The sequence below is a fragment of the Podarcis gaigeae genome (assembly GCF_964106915.1).
Source record: "Podarcis gaigeae genome assembly, chromosome: 1".
NCBI lineage: Eukaryota > Metazoa > Chordata > Lepidosauria > Squamata > Lacertidae > Podarcis > Podarcis gaigeae.
The window spans coordinates 53,435,231-53,452,212 of record NC_139678.1 but is presented as its reverse complement, the minus strand read 5'-3'; the positions used below and the strand labels follow the sequence as shown (position 1 = coordinate 53,452,212).

Here is a 16,982-nt window from a genome sequence, read left to right as displayed (position 1 = left end):
GGCGAACCAGAGCAGCGCACGGAAACGCCGTTTCCCTTCCCGCCAGAGTGGTACCTATTTATCTACTTGCACTTTGTTTGTTTGTTTTTATAATAATTTTTATTGGTTTTCCAACACAAATAAAAAACAAAACAACACACTCACATAAACAAACGAAAACATATAAACATGTATAATTTCAAAAACGTTTTTTTCATAACCTTACTTCTCGGACTTCCCCTTACCTCCCCTTTTCTGCATCCTTGTTTTAAAATTTCTTCAGCAACTATTCAGACCAATTAATTAATTACTTATTTTCTTTTTAAACTTCTTCTAACACTTAATCAGTTACAGCTGTAATTCTATATTTTCCTTTCCCCTGACATTTTAGCATTCTTCAATTTTACAACTATTTTTAAGATATACTTTAAATTTCTTCCAATCTTCTTCCACCGTCTCTTTTTCTTGGTCACGGATTCTGCCGGTCATCTCCGCTAGTCCCATGTAGTCGATCACCTTTGTCTGCCATTCTTCCAGTGTGGGTAGTTCTTGTGTCTTCCAATACTTTGCTAAGAGGATCCTTGCTTATCTACTTGCACTTTGATGTGCTTTCGAACTGCTAGGTTGGCAGGAGCAGGGACCGAGCAACGGGAGCTCACCCCGTCATGGGGATTCGAACCGCTGACCTTCTGACCAGCAAGTCCTAGGCTCTGTGGTTTAACCCACAGCGTCACCTGCATCCCACAGGCAAGGTATAGAAGGTGGTAAATCTATTCAGCAGGTATAGTTCACCAGAAATGTAGTTTGGAAAAAGACTATCATGGCGGCTTAATCCCCCTGTTTTATAAGTTAAATTTTTGCCAGCAGCTTGGAGCATTCCTACCAAATTAAAAGGATTTATCTCATTTGAATTGCTTTTCTGTTATAAGTTGATGGGCTTTCATATAAAGGTATTCCCTTTTATAGAGAGAATTCAATGGTTACCTACATATAATAACCTGTTTTTATAGGGCTTCCTGGTTTTCATTAGTATTACAAATCACATATTTTGTTGTTACCTAGATTTGTTGGTTCTCTTCTGTGCTTTATAATGTATGTCATATGGTGGTGGGGTGAATCTGTAGGTAAGTTTAAGATGGTGAAAGTTTGGCTATGCTTAAACTTCATTGTACATTGTTGAGGTCTGCAACTAAATTTGTTTTCTGATCATAACTCTCTTACTTGTTACAAACTGTTCTTAATCTTTTTTTTTAATATATAATATTTATTCCAGATTTTAAAACTGTTCTTAATCTAGAGCCTCTGCTGATCACTTCCCAGTTTTGCTAGCTTTCTGATTTTCCTGTAATAATTAATATCCATACCATTTACCATATGTGATATTGAAAGTGACTCTAGTACAGTGATACCTCGGGTTAAGTACTTAATTCGTTCCGGAGGTCCGTACTTAACCTGAAACTGTTCTTAACCTGAAGCACCACTTTAACTAATGGGGCCTACCACTGCTGCCGCGGTGCTGGAGCACGATTTCTGTTCTCATCCTGCAGCAAAGTTCTTAACCTGAAGCACTATTTCTGGGTTAGCGGAGTCTGTAACCTGAAGCGTATGTAACCTGAGGTACCACTGTATTTATTACACTTCTAATGCAATCTCCTTAAAGGGTACAAAGTCTGAGAGTTGGACTTGCTTCCCTGCAAGTTGCCTCAGGTTTTGGTTGGTCCTAGTAAAGCTATTGCCTAACCATGAATTTTAGATATAAAACAGATGGTAAGCAACAAGTGTTTGTCTGCTACTGGACAGAATTAGTCAGCAGAATGGGGAGGAGGGCAATTTTTGGTGTTCCCTTCCTGCTGCCCCTCCTTGATCTTCTCTGGAGGGGACCCTTCGGAGCAGATTTCTGGGGAGCTTCAGACGGTGAGGGGACAATTGAAATTGTCTCCCTACCCAATCTTGCTGACAGTTTATCTTCTAACTGATCAAATACCAATGGATATCATACTGTATTAGCTATTCTGGTGTGGAGATGCCTCTTAATTAAAAATTTAATATTTACTTATTAAAATGTGTATACTGTCCTTTATTTCAAATAAATATTGAGGTGGTTATAAATCAGTAAAACAAACAGCATATAACAAAATATGATAAAACGATATTAATGAAGCAGAAATAAAACATCAGGATCAGCTGCAGTAGCCAGAAATGCCAAGAATCAGTATTAACTCTTGGGCTGGGGCTTTTTGTTGCGGGGGGTTGTTGCTGTTCTTTTTTTGTATCTTTATTTTAGATCTTGCTTTATATGAAAATTGTTCCATTTGGTTCTGTATTTTTAATGTTTTATTTATTGTTTATAACTACTTTTGCTACGTATGTATTTTTTCGTGTTGTAAGCCATCTTGCGCATGGTTTAAACTGGAAAGGCAGCATACAAATAAAATTATGTATGTGTGTACAGTGGTGCCCCGCAAGACGAATGCCTCACTAAACGAAAAACCCGCAAGACGAAAGGGTTTTCCGATTTTTTAGCGGCTTTGCAAGACGAATTTCCCTATGGGCTTGCTTCGCAAGATGAAAGCCCATAGGGAAATCTCCGGAGACAGCGGGGAAGCGCAGCGCGCCTTCTCCTCTGTTCCTGGACCTGTCCTAAGGCTTGCGGTGGGAGGTCCGGGAACAGAGGACAAGGCGCGAAGGGCTTCTCCTCTGTTCCCGGGGCTTGCTGTGGGAGGAGGGTTTTTCCTCCCCACCGCCAACATTCAGAACAGCATTCTGAATGTTGGCAGTGGGGAGGAAAGCCCTCCTCCCACCGCAAGCCTTCAGGACAGGTCCGGGAACAGAGGGGAAGGTGCGCAGCGCTTCTCCTCTGTTCCCGGGGCTTGCGGTGGGAGGAGGGTTTTTCTTCCCCACCGCCAACATTCAGAATGCTGTCCGCAGCTTGGAGAGCCCTCTGGACCTCTTCTGAAGGCGGGCGGGGGGCAAAAGTCTTTGCTCCCTCCGCCTGCCTTCAAAAGCCGTCAGGGAGCATTTTAAAATCGCCCCAGGACAGCGGATGAATTCTCCGCTGTCCCGGGGCGATTTAAAAGCCCCCGGGAAGGCAGGCGGGGGGGACAAAGACTTTTGCCCCCCGCCGGCCTTCAGAAGAGGTCCAGCATTTTAAAATCGCCCCGGGACAGCGGAGAAGTCTCCACTGTCCCGGGAAGGCAGGCGGGGGGAAGCAAAGACTCCCCCCCCCCCCCCGCCGGCCTTCAGAAGAGGTCGGGGGACAGACTGTCCCCGGACCTGGTCTGAAGGCGGTTTCCATAGGAACGCATTGATTGATTTTCAATGCATTCCTATGGGAAACCGTGCTTCGCAAGACGAAAAACTCGCAAGACGAAAAGACTTGCGGAACGAATTAATTTCGTCTCGCGAGGCACCACTGTATGTCAGTTGGGAAAACTTTGGGTAAAGAGCTATGTTTTAAATTGTTGGTGAAAGCTTCCAGGACTTGCTGTGCACCTGATCTCCATAAGGAGATCATTCCACAAGTTAGGGACCACTGGGGAAAGCCCTTATCTGTACATAGACATCTTCAGGCTATGATAAAGTTAGCCAGGTCTGTTCAGCAGTTCACAGTGCCTGGGTTGGGCTGTGGTGTTAAAATCACCTAAAATGAGTAGACAGTCTTTTTTTGAGATCATGGGTAGAAAGGAAATTGGTGCTGAATGGTGCCAGCAGCAAAGGTGGACTTGGGGGCCACATTTCTAACATCTCTTTTTCTCTCCCTCTCCACTCAGCAGGCTGCTGAAGGAGAGACAGATTGTAGCCATAGGACCACATAGGGCCCACTCTTGACTTCAAATATTACTGATTGGTAGATCAGTTTAGTGAATATTGCATTTGGGGGAAAATATCTGAATAATATAATTGTCAAATTATGCTGATTAGATGCTGCAAAATCTTCAGCTGTAACTATTCAAATGTCTTACAATATTCACACCACAGCTGATGTTGTCTATTACGTACAGTGTTTCCAGGGCTTTTTAAAAGAGTTGACAGAATTTCCTCATCTCAGACCTCTGCATTAAGCAAGTTCTGATGTTTTTGCGTAAGCGGCACAGTGATTTCGCAACTTTGTGCTTATTTAAATTGCTTGTTCTCCTTTTGCCCAAGCCATAGTGACCCTTTTTGATTTCCAATGAAACTTGCATATGAGAAAATGTTTATAGGCTTAAATCCTACATTCTCTTAGTTGAAAGTTGGATCCATGGAGATCAAGAGCACACATTTGCACAGATGTAATTAGGATCAGAGATGCTTTCCACCCACAGTCACATAGGGATTGTTTTTCCGTCATGTAATTTAACACAGTTGGGGACTGATGTGAATAATGCAATTACATGGGTGGGGCAGATTGTGTGGGTCTTTCTATCTACTTTCTCTTTTCCCGTAATTCATGGATTCTGTAAATGTTGCTGTTTTCACTGAAATGACCTCCTTTACTTGTGTAAGTAAAGAATAGTTGTAGAAATTCACAGTCCAGTTCATATTTACTCAGTGTAAGATCCAGCGGGGCTTAATCTCAAGTAAGTGTGCTTGGGGTTATAGCCTTAAAGATCTGTCAAATAGTTCCTTTAAAATACTGTTCCACCATGTTCATTTTGGTATTATTAAAGAGGGTATGGGGAATATTTTGCAGTTTTGTGTTGTGATGAAAAAGCTGGATACTTGTTGAACACTCTGGTCAGATAGAGATAGGATAGAAAAGACAGGATAGACATATTAAACATATTTGATTATATGAATAGTTAGCAATAAGGTGACGGATAAAAAGGTACAGGGTGCAGTGCCTCTCTGCAATTAAACTCTTCTGAATTTCATGGCATGTTATGGCTGCCTATGCTTCTTCATAGATGTGTAGCATAAGCAAACTTGGCACTTAAGGCCCCACCTATGTTTAGTCATCCTGAGATCCTTGACTAATTCAAAACTAACATTTTTAAGCATGCAACTGGCCTTTCAAAAAGCACCTCTGACTATAAACTAATTTACCATAAAAGATTCAGCAAAACAAGTAACAGAATATAAGAATCTAAAAACAAGCAGTGTATCCCAGTAGACTGTATTATATAAACAGATAACTCCCCTCACATTAAAAACCTTTTGGTTAACATAAACTGTTAACGGTAGTCTGACATGAGAACTTACCCGTACTGTATCATTTGGTTGTTATTTTGCATGCATTGCCTAAACACTATCTTCTGATTTAGGGTGGGATATTTTATTTTTTATCTTTATGATCTTGTTAATACTCAAAAGAAAGCTGCTAAACCATCCAGGAGCTTCAATGGGGTCCCACCCCCCATCTCTTGGCAGCTATCAGAATCCAACCAACATCATCCAAACATATAATTGAAATGGGTTTAGAATGATCTGTTTCATGCAGGAGTATCTTGAACTGCTTAACAATTGCCTTCCCTGCTCATTTGTGAGGAAAGGGAACCTTATACATATTTGTAATTCTGCAAAACAAGACGATCTGTGAAGACCATTGGATGGATAGATGGATAGATGTGTGCGTTTGCACGCAAGTTATACTACTTTATCAGCAACTTTCTGAAAATAGATGTGCTATTTCTGCCCTAAGGTACAAAGGTGGATTCATGCTAAATGGCATTATTCCATGTCCATTGAACCCTGCTGCCTACTATGAAGTAAAATCATTTCCCTACTTCTATTATTATTTGCAAGGGTCCATTTAGGTGTGTCGTCTGCTTTCAATGAAAATGTGATCATAGCCTAGACTATATGAGGTATCCTCCAGGGTAAGAAGAGCCTCCTAGATCAGGCCAGTGGCCCTCATCCAGCATCCTTACAGTGCCCAGTCAGATGCCTATGGGAATGTGCTAGCAGGATCTGAACACAACAGCACTCTCACTTTCTAGCTCTGGACCCCTGCCCACTGGCTGGGCCAGGGAAGTGATTAATATCTCAGCAGCTTTTGATACCATCAACCATGGTATCCTTCTGGGGCGGCTGTCCGAGGTAGGGGTACATGGCACCACTTTGCAGTAGTTCTAGTCTGGGGATTTTGCTTTGGCCCTGTGGAGCCTTCAATGTGGGGTTGCTCAGGGTTCAATTTTATTCCATATACAGTGGTACCTCAGTTTACGAACTTAATCAATTCCGGAATTCTTAAACCAAGGCGCACTTTCCCTAATGAGGCCTCCCGTCGCTGGTGCCCTTCCGCCATTCGGCTTGTGTTCTTAGACCGAGGTAAAGTTCACAAACCAGGACACTACTTCCAGTTTTGCGGAGTTCGTAAACTGAATACAGTGGTACCTCGGGTTAAGAACTTAATTCGTTCTGGAGGTCCGTTCTTTTCTTTTTAAAAAACTTTTTTAAAATTCAAAAGTAAAACAAAACATATTACCCAGAAACACATCATCCTTATTTTTTCCCCCATTTTTCCTCCCTCCCCCCACCCTCCCCCACAAAACCCACCCACCCCCACCCCCAGCTTCCCTCAGTTCCAGTCTTTTATTTCTCTAAGAAGGCTGTTTTCTGCATGTTACACAGTTGTATAGATCCTCAAACTATTTAGCTGATTATTATCAATAAAAAGTCTGTTCTTAACCTGAAACTGTTCTTAACCTGAGGTACCACTCTAGCTAATGGGGCCGCACCGCCGCCGCACAATTTCTGTTCTTATCTTGAAGCAAAATTCTTAACCCGAGGTACTATTTCTGGGTTAGCAGAGTCTGGAACCTGAAGCGTCTGTAACCCAGGGTACCACTGTAGTTCGTAAACAGGACTGTTCTTAAACCGAGGAACCACTGTACTGTTCAACATCAACATGAAATTGCTGTGTGGGGATATCTGGAGTTCGGAGTACATTGTCAGCAATATGCTGATGACACACAGCTCTGCTTCTCCTTCACATCTGCAGATGTGGCAGTGGGTGTGCTGGACCTTTGTCTTTCCTCAGTAACGGACTGGATGAGAGCCAACAAGCTGAGACACTGTTAGTGGCTGAGGCACTGTTAGTGGGTGGTTCTCTAGACCAGATGGATGGGAGGTTGCCTGCTCTTGATGGGGTTGCACTCCCTTTGAAGGAGCAAGTATGCAGCTTGGGGGTACTTCTGGAGCCATTGCTGCCAGTTGAGGTTCAGATGGCCTTGGTGGCACAGAGTGCTTTCCATCAGCTTTGGCTGGTGGCCCAGCTTTGCCCCTACCTGGACAGGAATAGCTTAACTTCTGTTGTCTGTGCTCTGGTAAACTTTGGTTACATTATAGTAGGCATCCCGAACCTGCGGCCCTCCAGATGTTTTGGCCTACAACTCCCATGATCCCTAGCTAACAGGATCAGTGGTCAGGGATTATGGGAATTGTAGTCCAAAACATCTGGAGGGCCGAAGGTTGGGGTTGCCTGCATTATAGCAACATGTTACATATGGAATTGCCTCTGAAGATGATTCAGAAACTTCAGCTGCTGCATTGGCTGCCAGTTAGTTTCCAGGCCCAATTCAGTGTGCTGGTTTTGACCCATAAATCCCTAAATGGCTTAGGGTCACAATACCTCAAAGACCACCTCCCCCCATATGGACCAACCAGGACCCTGTGATCATCATCTGACACCCTTCTTCATGTGCCCCCTCCACAAGATGTCTTGTGGAGGATGGCAACACAAGAATCAGCCTTTTCTGCATTTCTGGAATGCTCTCTCCAAGGAGGCTGGCCTGGCAAATTCATTACATATATTTGGGGGCTAGGCTAAAACATTACTCCTTAACCAGGCTTTTGGCTGATTAACATTCTATGTCCTTTTAAATGTGTTGGGGGGGGTGTTTTTGTTTCGTTAAGTATTTTGTGTTCTCATTTTGTATTTTTATGTTGTGAACCACCCTGTGATCTTCAAAAGAAAGTCAATATACAAATTTAATAATAATAAGTGGTGATTTTCCCCTTCATAAATAACCCTCAGAAAATGATGGAGTCAAACTTCTACTTTCCTGTACAGCAGCACTAGCAAACTCAATGTGCATATCAGGGAAAGCAATTCACTGGCATTTTAGCAATGTGGATATAACTTATCTTTTATAGCTAGATAACTATATTAACGATTAACCTACTATACTAAGTGTGAGATTTTACTCTTAACAGACCTACGCCCTTACTAAGTATAAAATTTTAATCTTACATTCAGTAGTGCTGAAAGTATGAGAAATCAGAGAGATATGATGAACTAATTGGGGTGACCCTATCTCCCAACAAATATTGTCAAAATGTAAATATTCAGACGCTATACAATTGTTGGCACACACTTTAGATTATAACACAGAGTATGTTTTTAACTACTTAATCCTCATACCAAATTGCCCAACATTATGTAACATGCGTAATTACTGAAGCTAAGCATCGGATCTTGTCAGTACATGGGTTCCATGAGGAAAGAAAAGTAGGATATAAATATAAGAAAACAAATAAAAACAGCATTATGTTTCAATGCCCTGTATCCTAAGCTTCTGAAAGTTGCCTGTAGCCATTTGGCAATTTATAGTGTTCAGAAATTCCTCAGTGCTGTAGCCTGTTACCAGCAAATGCCTGAATATTCAGCTGTCTAAACATTAAGGATCTTTAATAATGCAGCTATTCTGAACTGTCTTCTAGGTCGACTCGCCAATGAACCTGAAACATCCTCACGATTTAGTAATACTAATGAGACAAGAAACAACTGTTAACTACCTCAAAGAGTTGGAGGTGAGGCTGTTAATGAAATGGTCTTGGAAACCTGCGTTGTAGGTACTGAAAAGTATGAAATGCTAATTTCCTGATAAAAGAAGTGCATTTGGAGAGTGATAAAGACTGATGCTGGAAGCTTTAGCATCAATAGTTTTTTCTTCATTTTTATTATTTCAGTCTCTATGCATAAAACCTGCAACTTAAATAAAAAAGTGTTGAAGCTTTTTGGCTTTCCTTTACTATTGGAACTGTAAAGCGTGGCCAGGTTCCAGTGAACCATGGAATTCGTACTCTGAGTCCAAAGGGCTCCAAGCTTTTTCCCCTTGAAGAACAGCCTCTCTCACTTCATGAAAATTTCTTTGAAACTGAGTGGCATTTCAGAAACCATATCTGACATGGTTTTCATTTTGATATTCCAGACACCAAACATCTGAACCAAAGCACAGGCTCATGAAAGCTCATGCTTTACTACAGTAACCCCAGCTTCTACATATCTCCCATCTAAAAAGAGGGACCAGTCTGAAGCTTGAGCAGTGCCAGAAAAAAAACACTAATTCTCTGTGTGTTTGTCTTTCTTAAAGAGCATCCCATCTCTGAAGCCAGCTAGCAAGTTTATAATGTAGCTAGGATTGGGGGTTCTGCTGGTTAAAGAAACCAAAGCCATACAGAGAATTCCCAGCCCCTTCAGCAGACATAAAGAAATTTCTTTGCATCCTAGTCAAAGACGTCAAAAATAAGTCACTATGTACAGCTAAGAGCACTCTTGGCCCTGTTTTGTGCAGATGATCCTATGTACATACATATCACTGTATTTTGGACCTTAATCACTAAAAGAATGAGTAGCAACCTTGATCCTTTATGAAGACTTGTTCACATGGCAGTGATTAATTGTGGCTCTCAATGTTTGAAGTGTCCAATCTTTACACTGGGATGGGGGGAAATTAAAGTCTTAAGTGTTGTATCCTGAAAAGCATGAGCAACAGAGCTGACCTACCTTCCTACTTTCACTGCAACCCTCCCCAAGAAGCCTTATGAAATGCCTTGGTATGCGGTTCTGTTTCAAACAATGTTTTGTTTTTTGTATCTCTTCTAGAAGCAATTGGTTGCTCAGAAGATCCATATAGAGGAGAATGAAGACAGAGACACAGGACTGGAACAAAGACATAATAAGGAAGATCCGGATTGCATTAAAGCAAAGGTGCCTTTGGGGGACTTGGATCTCTATGATGGCACTTACATCACCTTGGAGAGCAAAGATATCAGGTAGTGAGATGATTAATTGTATGAAATTTTTGCAACAGCTGTAATTTCAGATTGTCGGTTTATGATTGTGCCATTGGGAATCAGGTTGAAATAATAAGTGACTGTTAAGGTAATGAGTAGCTCTCCTGAATATTCCCAAAAAGATATTTATAGTCATCTCAACAATATTTGCTTATGTGTCTTTTCTAGGCATTCCTAAACTTTGTTGCATTCATTCTTGGTGAAGTAGGCTTTCTCCAGAGCATGATTTCAAATGTACAGGCAACACTCAACTTAGGCAGGGGTAATGTTGTGGGATAGCACATAATGCCAAAATTGCATATAGTCAAAACCCATTGGGTTCCATGGTTTGCCAAAGTATTTTCCTGGATGTCTACCCCCTTGTTTTTTTATTTTTTTTAATGCCAAGGGCATAAAGCTTTATGTGCACAAGTTAAATGTGTATAAGTTGTGAGTTACCTCTATTTCAGAACTTGATTCCAAACCTTCTTTATTCAGCGTCAGTATGGCAGAATCCAAAAGAGTTCCTTAATTTTGAATATTGTTCATTTTAATTATTTGAGCAAGGATATGCACTTCAGAAAGTATCCACTATAGGATCCTAACTGAATTATTTTGTGCCTGCTTTGGGGGGGAAAGAGATTAGTACTAGTTTATAGTCTTAAACTGAAGACTCAGCAGATACAATTTTAATGCAAGTTGATCTGATGTAGATAGAAAAATATATAGTGTTAGTTGACTTAAAACAGATAATGTTAATCAGCATTCCTACATGACTTAGTTCCCATTCCTAGTATTTTGTGATCTTTTCGACTGCAAAGAAATATGCTAATGTTTGCGTTGCTGTTTGGTTTTAGCCCTGAGGACTACGTAGACACAAAGTCTCCTTTACCTCCAGACTTAGAAGAGCCAGAATGCACAAAAATTCTAGATCTTCCATATAGCATTCATGCGTTCCAGCACTTACGGGTAAGTAATTAATGATGTAGTCTTTCGTTACTTTACCTCTAATCTGTCTTTCTTCCTGAGATGTCCAAGTAGATTCAGATAGTCAGGACTGCTTTGTCTTACAATCACTTTAAAGTATGTTATCTGTTAATTGAAGTAAATCTGAATAACTTTCTTCTTAAAGCAGCCTAGTAATATTTGTAGCCACATTACTGAACATTTTGGGCTAGACTTGGAAATCATTGCAAAGCTTCTAGTGATGATGCTTGCAATTCCCTCTCCAGCTTTCTGGCCTACAGTGACTACTGTCTCATATTTCCTCCCCCATCCTAACTTCAGTTTCTATCACTTAATAGCTTTTTCTTCCCCGCACCACATTTTGTCAGAAATGTTCAGATTTTTTAATCTAAAAAAAAAAAATATTGGAAAATTTTGCTGGTGCAGAATTTGGATCTTTCTAAATAGGTAGCAAGTAACACAGTAGGCTTGGTTATCTTATGCATTGTAACAAACATTGTTATTCTGCTACAGCACTTAAAGCAGCTGAAGTTCTTCAAAATTCCCCACTAACTGCAGCCTAAATTGTATGTGGGTGTTTTAGGATAAAAATAGCTGAAGGTATTGATGGAACAATGCTTAAACATGATTTTATATGGAATACTAGAACAATACATTTTCTAAATAACAGATGCAGCAATTTTGTGCGCTTATCTGGAAGTAAGACCTATTAAATGTTGTGGGGCTTACATCTGAGTAGACTGCTATAGGATTCAGTAAACTAGATATTGCCTTTTCAGAAATGATGCTTTATGTGTTGAAATTTTGGGGCAGTATTTGCTAAATTGGGGAATTGTGGGTAAATTTGACATGAGGAATTACTGGCTACCTTCTACCACCTTATCATAGGTGATTCCTGCTGATTCCTGGGTATTTTTGTAAAGAATGCTGAAATAGGTGGACCTGTGTATCAAAGCGTTACTTATTTTCTTAAGCAGAAGTTCATAGTCAGTATTCACACAGATTAGCTAACTGTTAAGAAATTCTGAATGCACACTCCTGCTATTAAAATGTGAAGACATTACTGGACCACAGAAGTTTTTGTAAAATGAAAAAAAGCAGACAACAAAAGACCGAAGTCTGTCCACCTTGATAGTAGAGAATCCCATTTTATTTATCAGTCACTGACTTTTTTCTTTTTCTATCCTCTCTCTCCCCCACCCAGGGTATTCAAGAAAGAGTTAATCTTTCTGCACCCTTGTTACCTAAAGAAGATCCTATATTGACTTACTTATCAAGACGGTTAGGAAGAAGCATAGACGAGATAGGCCACCGCATTTATGAAGGTCTCATGAAGGTAACCACCTTGTGTGTGTCCCCAAAATGAGCGTATAGAAGCTTTGATTCAACATGAATATGTGTTATATTTAGCAGGCACTTAAATCTTCACATGCCTTCTGTCTGCTAGTTAAGGAAAAACATCCCAATGGATGCTTACTTACCCTGTGCTCATCTGATTTTTATGTGGCTTTTCTCCCTGTGAACCAAGACAATCTGTAAAGTCTGCAAATTTCTACCAGTGGCCATTTAAATGAGGACCACTATAGTGCCTCGAATCTTAATTTGTGTAATTTTTAATTTGGGATTTTATGTGTTCTGTTACATTTTATGTGTGATATGTGTTTAGTCGTTTAGTCGTGTCCGACTCTTCGTGACCCCATGGACCAGAGCTGTTGCCTTTGTCCATGGAGTTTTCTTGGCAGGGATACTGGAGTGGCTTGCCGGTTCCTGCTCCAATGTGTGATATACTCTTTGTATAAATTGCAGTGAGTAGTGGCTGATGCAGATACATTTCTATCTATCTGTAGCAGATATATAGCCAACTCATTTTTGTTTGAATCAGTGGGCAGGAATCAGTTAACAAGTTCCATTAGTGGAAGTTTGTACAATGACTTCCACTAACACAGCAGGACTTCCTGCCCCCCCCCCCCGCCGCCCCTGAAATTGGCCTGGGGGGGGGGGAATCCCTAAGCAGTGCACAGGGGCAGTTGTTGTGTCTCACAAGCTTCTACTGACAGAACAATTGCCACAGCACCATGTTAAATTCCTTCTAGAGTTTTTATTTCATTAGCCCTCCCAAGTTTTCATATACAGTACTGTGAAGACTAGAAGAAAATGGATTGCATGCAGGTCCCGGTTTCTGGATACAATGCATCCCCAGAAAATCTTTCGTTAGGCATTCACATAATGAGCTGGCAATTTCCTCTTTTTCCTGTGGGAACATTTCTAATCCCGTCTCTCTCCCCACTTCATCCATGGTTTCTTCCTGAAATGGCTGCAGCCAACCAGCAAAAGGAAAAACTGATTTGTCCAATCTCTTTCCATCCCTCCCCCCCCCCCTCCCCACATGGCTTCTGCTCGAAAAAGACTGCTACTGACCTGCGGAGCACAAACAAGTAAGGAAGTGGACAGACTCTGGCTGTTCATAGCTGAATCAGCCATTCATGTAGCAAGGTTTAGGCATAACTCTTTATATTCACATAACTGAATTTGGGGATAACAGGCATTCTGATAGTGCGTGTATGTTCACAATCCTGTTTCAGCCATCAACAGCTAAAAAGTTTAGTAACTTAAAAAAAAAAGTAAACATTTCTTGTGTCTCCTGTTCTTCGCAGAATTCTTCTTCTTGGGTATTATATAATATGGCTTCCTTCTACTGGCGAATAAAGAATGAGCCATACCAAGTAGTGGAGTGTGCCATGCGGGCTCTCCATTTTTCTACAAGGTGAGGCAAATGGATTTTTATTAGCAGCATAATACAGTCTGTTGTATGATTTGAAAATTAAGCTAATCAAGGGTGGCAGTTGCTTCCCCCTTAGGATTGACAGGCCAATGCAGTTATATGATGGAGTTGTAGATGCATATAGATATCTAGAGATTCTGCCATCTCTTGTTTGACTTACACTAGGCTCTTTGGATGAGTGTCTCTTGCTTTGTGCTGTTGGCTTATCTGAACCATATCACAGTGAATGTGAAATAGTGTGCATGTGTATGTTGTCCTGCTTATACAAAGATGTGTGGGAATAACTTAGGCTAGCTTTGGCATGTTCCCTGCTCCGTAACCAAAGTTACTTAGTCATAACTCACTTCAGAATATTATTCTTTATCAGCAAATGATGTTGAAATTATTACTACTATTTATAACTTACCGAACTACAATAGTTAATTCTGGTTTTAGAACCAAATAAAGAAGAAGACTATTTATACATAATTGTGCGTCATCTGATGGAAGTACTGGCTGAATTGCTCTTCATTATATATAAAAAAAAAAACCAGCAGCCTTCTCCAAAACCATTGTGCTCAGTCAACCCATGCGCTTTTAGACTACTGACATTCCTAGCAATAGATAAAAGTATAAGACAGCAGGATAGATGTACACGCTTTTGGATATAAAAAGACACTTCATATTAGACCAGTCGCTTAGGAAGCTCTGGGCTATTGTTATGTCTGAATTGCATTTTTGCATAGATTCTGGCTAGTAGCTTCTCAATAGTTCTCACTTTCCTGCATGCAAGTAACCAGAGATCGAACCTGAGTCCAGAGGCTTGCCAGTTGCTTAGAAATGCCTTAGGATATCATCTTAATGACCGCTTTGTTTTTTCCCTCTCTTTCAGGCACAATAAAGATGTTGCACTGATAAACCTGGCAAATGTGCTACACAGGGCGCACTTCTCTGCTGATGCAGCCATTGTGGTCCATGCAGCTCTGGATTACAGTGACGTCTTCACCAGCTATTATACTTTAGGAAACATATATGCAGTAAATAATATCTTATTTTTCAGTTATCTAGAAAGATTATACCACATTGACTAGCTCTTTTACACATTGATCAGTGAGACTCATGCATCTTCAGGACAAGAATGTTTTGAATTTGGCTATCTTTGAAGATCTTTAAACCGACAGATAACATTTATTTGCATTTTTGCTGCTGTTGTTGTTTTGGAGGGCCTCACTAAAGCAGCCATGATGTATTAAACATGATTCTATTTCCAGAGCAGCCACATGCTGAAACTCGTAATCAATATGAAATTCAGAAGCTACATTAAATGTTCATATTACATTTGAATGCTGCTAACGTGTCTTTTCCCCCCTCAATCCCTTTTTTCAGATGCTTGGGGAATACAACCACTCAGTACTATGTTATGATCATGCTTTACAGGCAAAACCAGGGTTTGAACAAGCAATTAAAAGGAAGCATGCTGTCCTATGTCAGCAAAAGCTTGAGCAGAAACTGGAGGCTCAGCACAGGTAGTGAATTTATCCTCAAAATTCATACACAGGCTTGTTCAGATTTACTTTCTTGTTTACTACTTCCTTAAAATAAAATATAAAACTCCATAATTTTAAATCTAAGGAAAATTAAAGCACACACTGCAGCATTGAAAATCAGCTGCATGGTAGCATGCTGTAACTTACAGTTTAGTATGTTTAAGTATCGTTTAATAAAACCTAAGAAACAAGTATACAGAAAAACCAACCTTGAAAGTAAGTACTGACATAAGTGTGGAAGCAAAAGCTATTTTAAGCAACTTAAATGTCCTTTTCTTTGGTGTTAAATTTTTCAAGATCACTTCAGCGAACATTAAATGAACTGAAGGAATATCAAAAGCAACATGACCATTACTTAAGGCAGCAAGAGATCTTAGAAAAGCACAAGCTGATTCAGGAAGAACAGATCCTGAGGAACATTATCCATGAAACACAGATGGCGAAAGAGGCACAACTAGGTACCTGTTGTGTAACAAGATGTTCATTGGGAAATGTAAAAGCCGAAATGAAATTTGTATGTTTGTCCAAGGAATTCTGTTTCAGGTAAAACCAGGGCTTTTGAATAAACCAACTCACTGACTAGAACACTTGCTGACGGCATATTAAAAATGCCAAAAAGTTGCATTTTAGTGTGTTCTGCTCTAACAAACAGACTCTCCTTTTAGCATGCAGCCCCTTGTCTCCACTACAAAAAGCCACTTTTGAAGGTCACAGGACCTTCTGGAGTAACATTCTGTTAAACCTGAGAGGAAGACCAGCAACCTTCCTTGTTCAAAAGAAATGTGTCACATGCATGGGCCTCTGAATTCTGCCTGTAAATTCAATGTGCTCCAAAGTACTAAAGATGCATGTTTCTTAAGAGCCCTGTAGTCTGGAGCCAAGGTTAGCAAGTGCATTTCTTTCTGGCAAAAACTGAAGTGCTGGCCAAGATAGCCAGTATGCACAAGCTCTGTGTGGATGAAGATAGTGAGTAATTTATTATCTAAAATGCTCTTCCTCCATGCAGAATCGAGAAACATAATAAAAAAGGGAAATTAAGAATCATTTGTTTTCGGATGCTTAGCTTGGAAGAGATCTGTTAGGTATATCTTCTTGATCCTAAATGCTGTCAACCATAATTTTGTTAGCTTTTAACTTGAATTTCATGTTTATATACTGCAGGAAACCATCAGATTTGTCGCCTGGGCAACCAGCAGCACAGTTTGCATTGCCAGTGGGACCAACCTGTCCGTTATCACCGTGGTGACATGTTTGAAAATGTTGAATATGTTGAGGTTTGTCTGTAGAGCATTGCTCTCCCTGCTTCATGATCTATAGTGAGGGGTACACATTTTCCTGAGGTGTCTAAAGATGAGGATATTCCTTTTATACCTATTTCTATTTACCCTAGCACAAGATTTTAAAACAAAACTGGGGTGCAGGGAGTTCCAATCAATCCAATATGTAGGTTCCCTTTGGAGCCCCATCTTCCATCTTGGAAGGCATAAACTGCCTGGCTCCTAAACACAACAGACATTATGCATTCATTCCAGGTTGCTGATCACTGTATCTTGTCCTGAGCATCAGACGGAAAAAAGCACCCAGATATTGAAACAAACTTACTTTGTGGCTCCCTGCCTCATCTTTGGATTTTGATCATCAATAACTCCTTCATGGTGTGCTCAGATGCTAGATACGTGATGAATGGGTTTCAGGGAAAACAAAACTAACTTTCACACTGTTCATCAAGAGAAGGAAATTGAAAGTATTGT

The 16,982-nt window shown here is 40.4% G+C and overlaps 1 protein-coding gene across 6 annotated transcripts in view; it reads left to right on the top strand.

The window, feature by feature from the left end:
- TTC17 (tetratricopeptide repeat domain 17) overlaps positions 1–16,982 on the top strand; it is a 61,474-nt gene that overhangs the window by 2,286 nt on the left and 42,206 nt on the right. For 5 of the 6 annotated variants that reach the window (XR_014566848.1, XR_014566849.1, XM_083749511.1 and 2 more), the window contains exons 2-10: positions 8,623–8,712; positions 9,788–9,957; positions 10,815–10,926; positions 12,128–12,259; positions 13,578–13,687; positions 14,577–14,721; positions 15,071–15,210; positions 15,529–15,689; positions 16,393–16,505. Coding sequence is in view for 4 of the 6 variants with exons in the window: in XM_083749511.1 (XP_083605637.1) it covers positions 8,623–8,712; positions 9,788–9,957; positions 10,815–10,926; positions 12,128–12,259; positions 13,578–13,687; positions 14,577–14,721; positions 15,071–15,210; positions 15,529–15,689; positions 16,393–16,505 (1,173 nt within the window). In the remaining 2 variants the exon portion in view is untranslated. The remainder of the gene's footprint in view (positions 1–8,622; positions 8,713–9,787; positions 9,958–10,814; positions 10,927–12,127; positions 12,260–13,577; positions 13,688–14,576; positions 14,722–15,070; positions 15,211–15,528; positions 15,690–16,392; positions 16,506–16,982) is intronic. The other variant, XM_083749512.1, reaches the window with a different exon arrangement.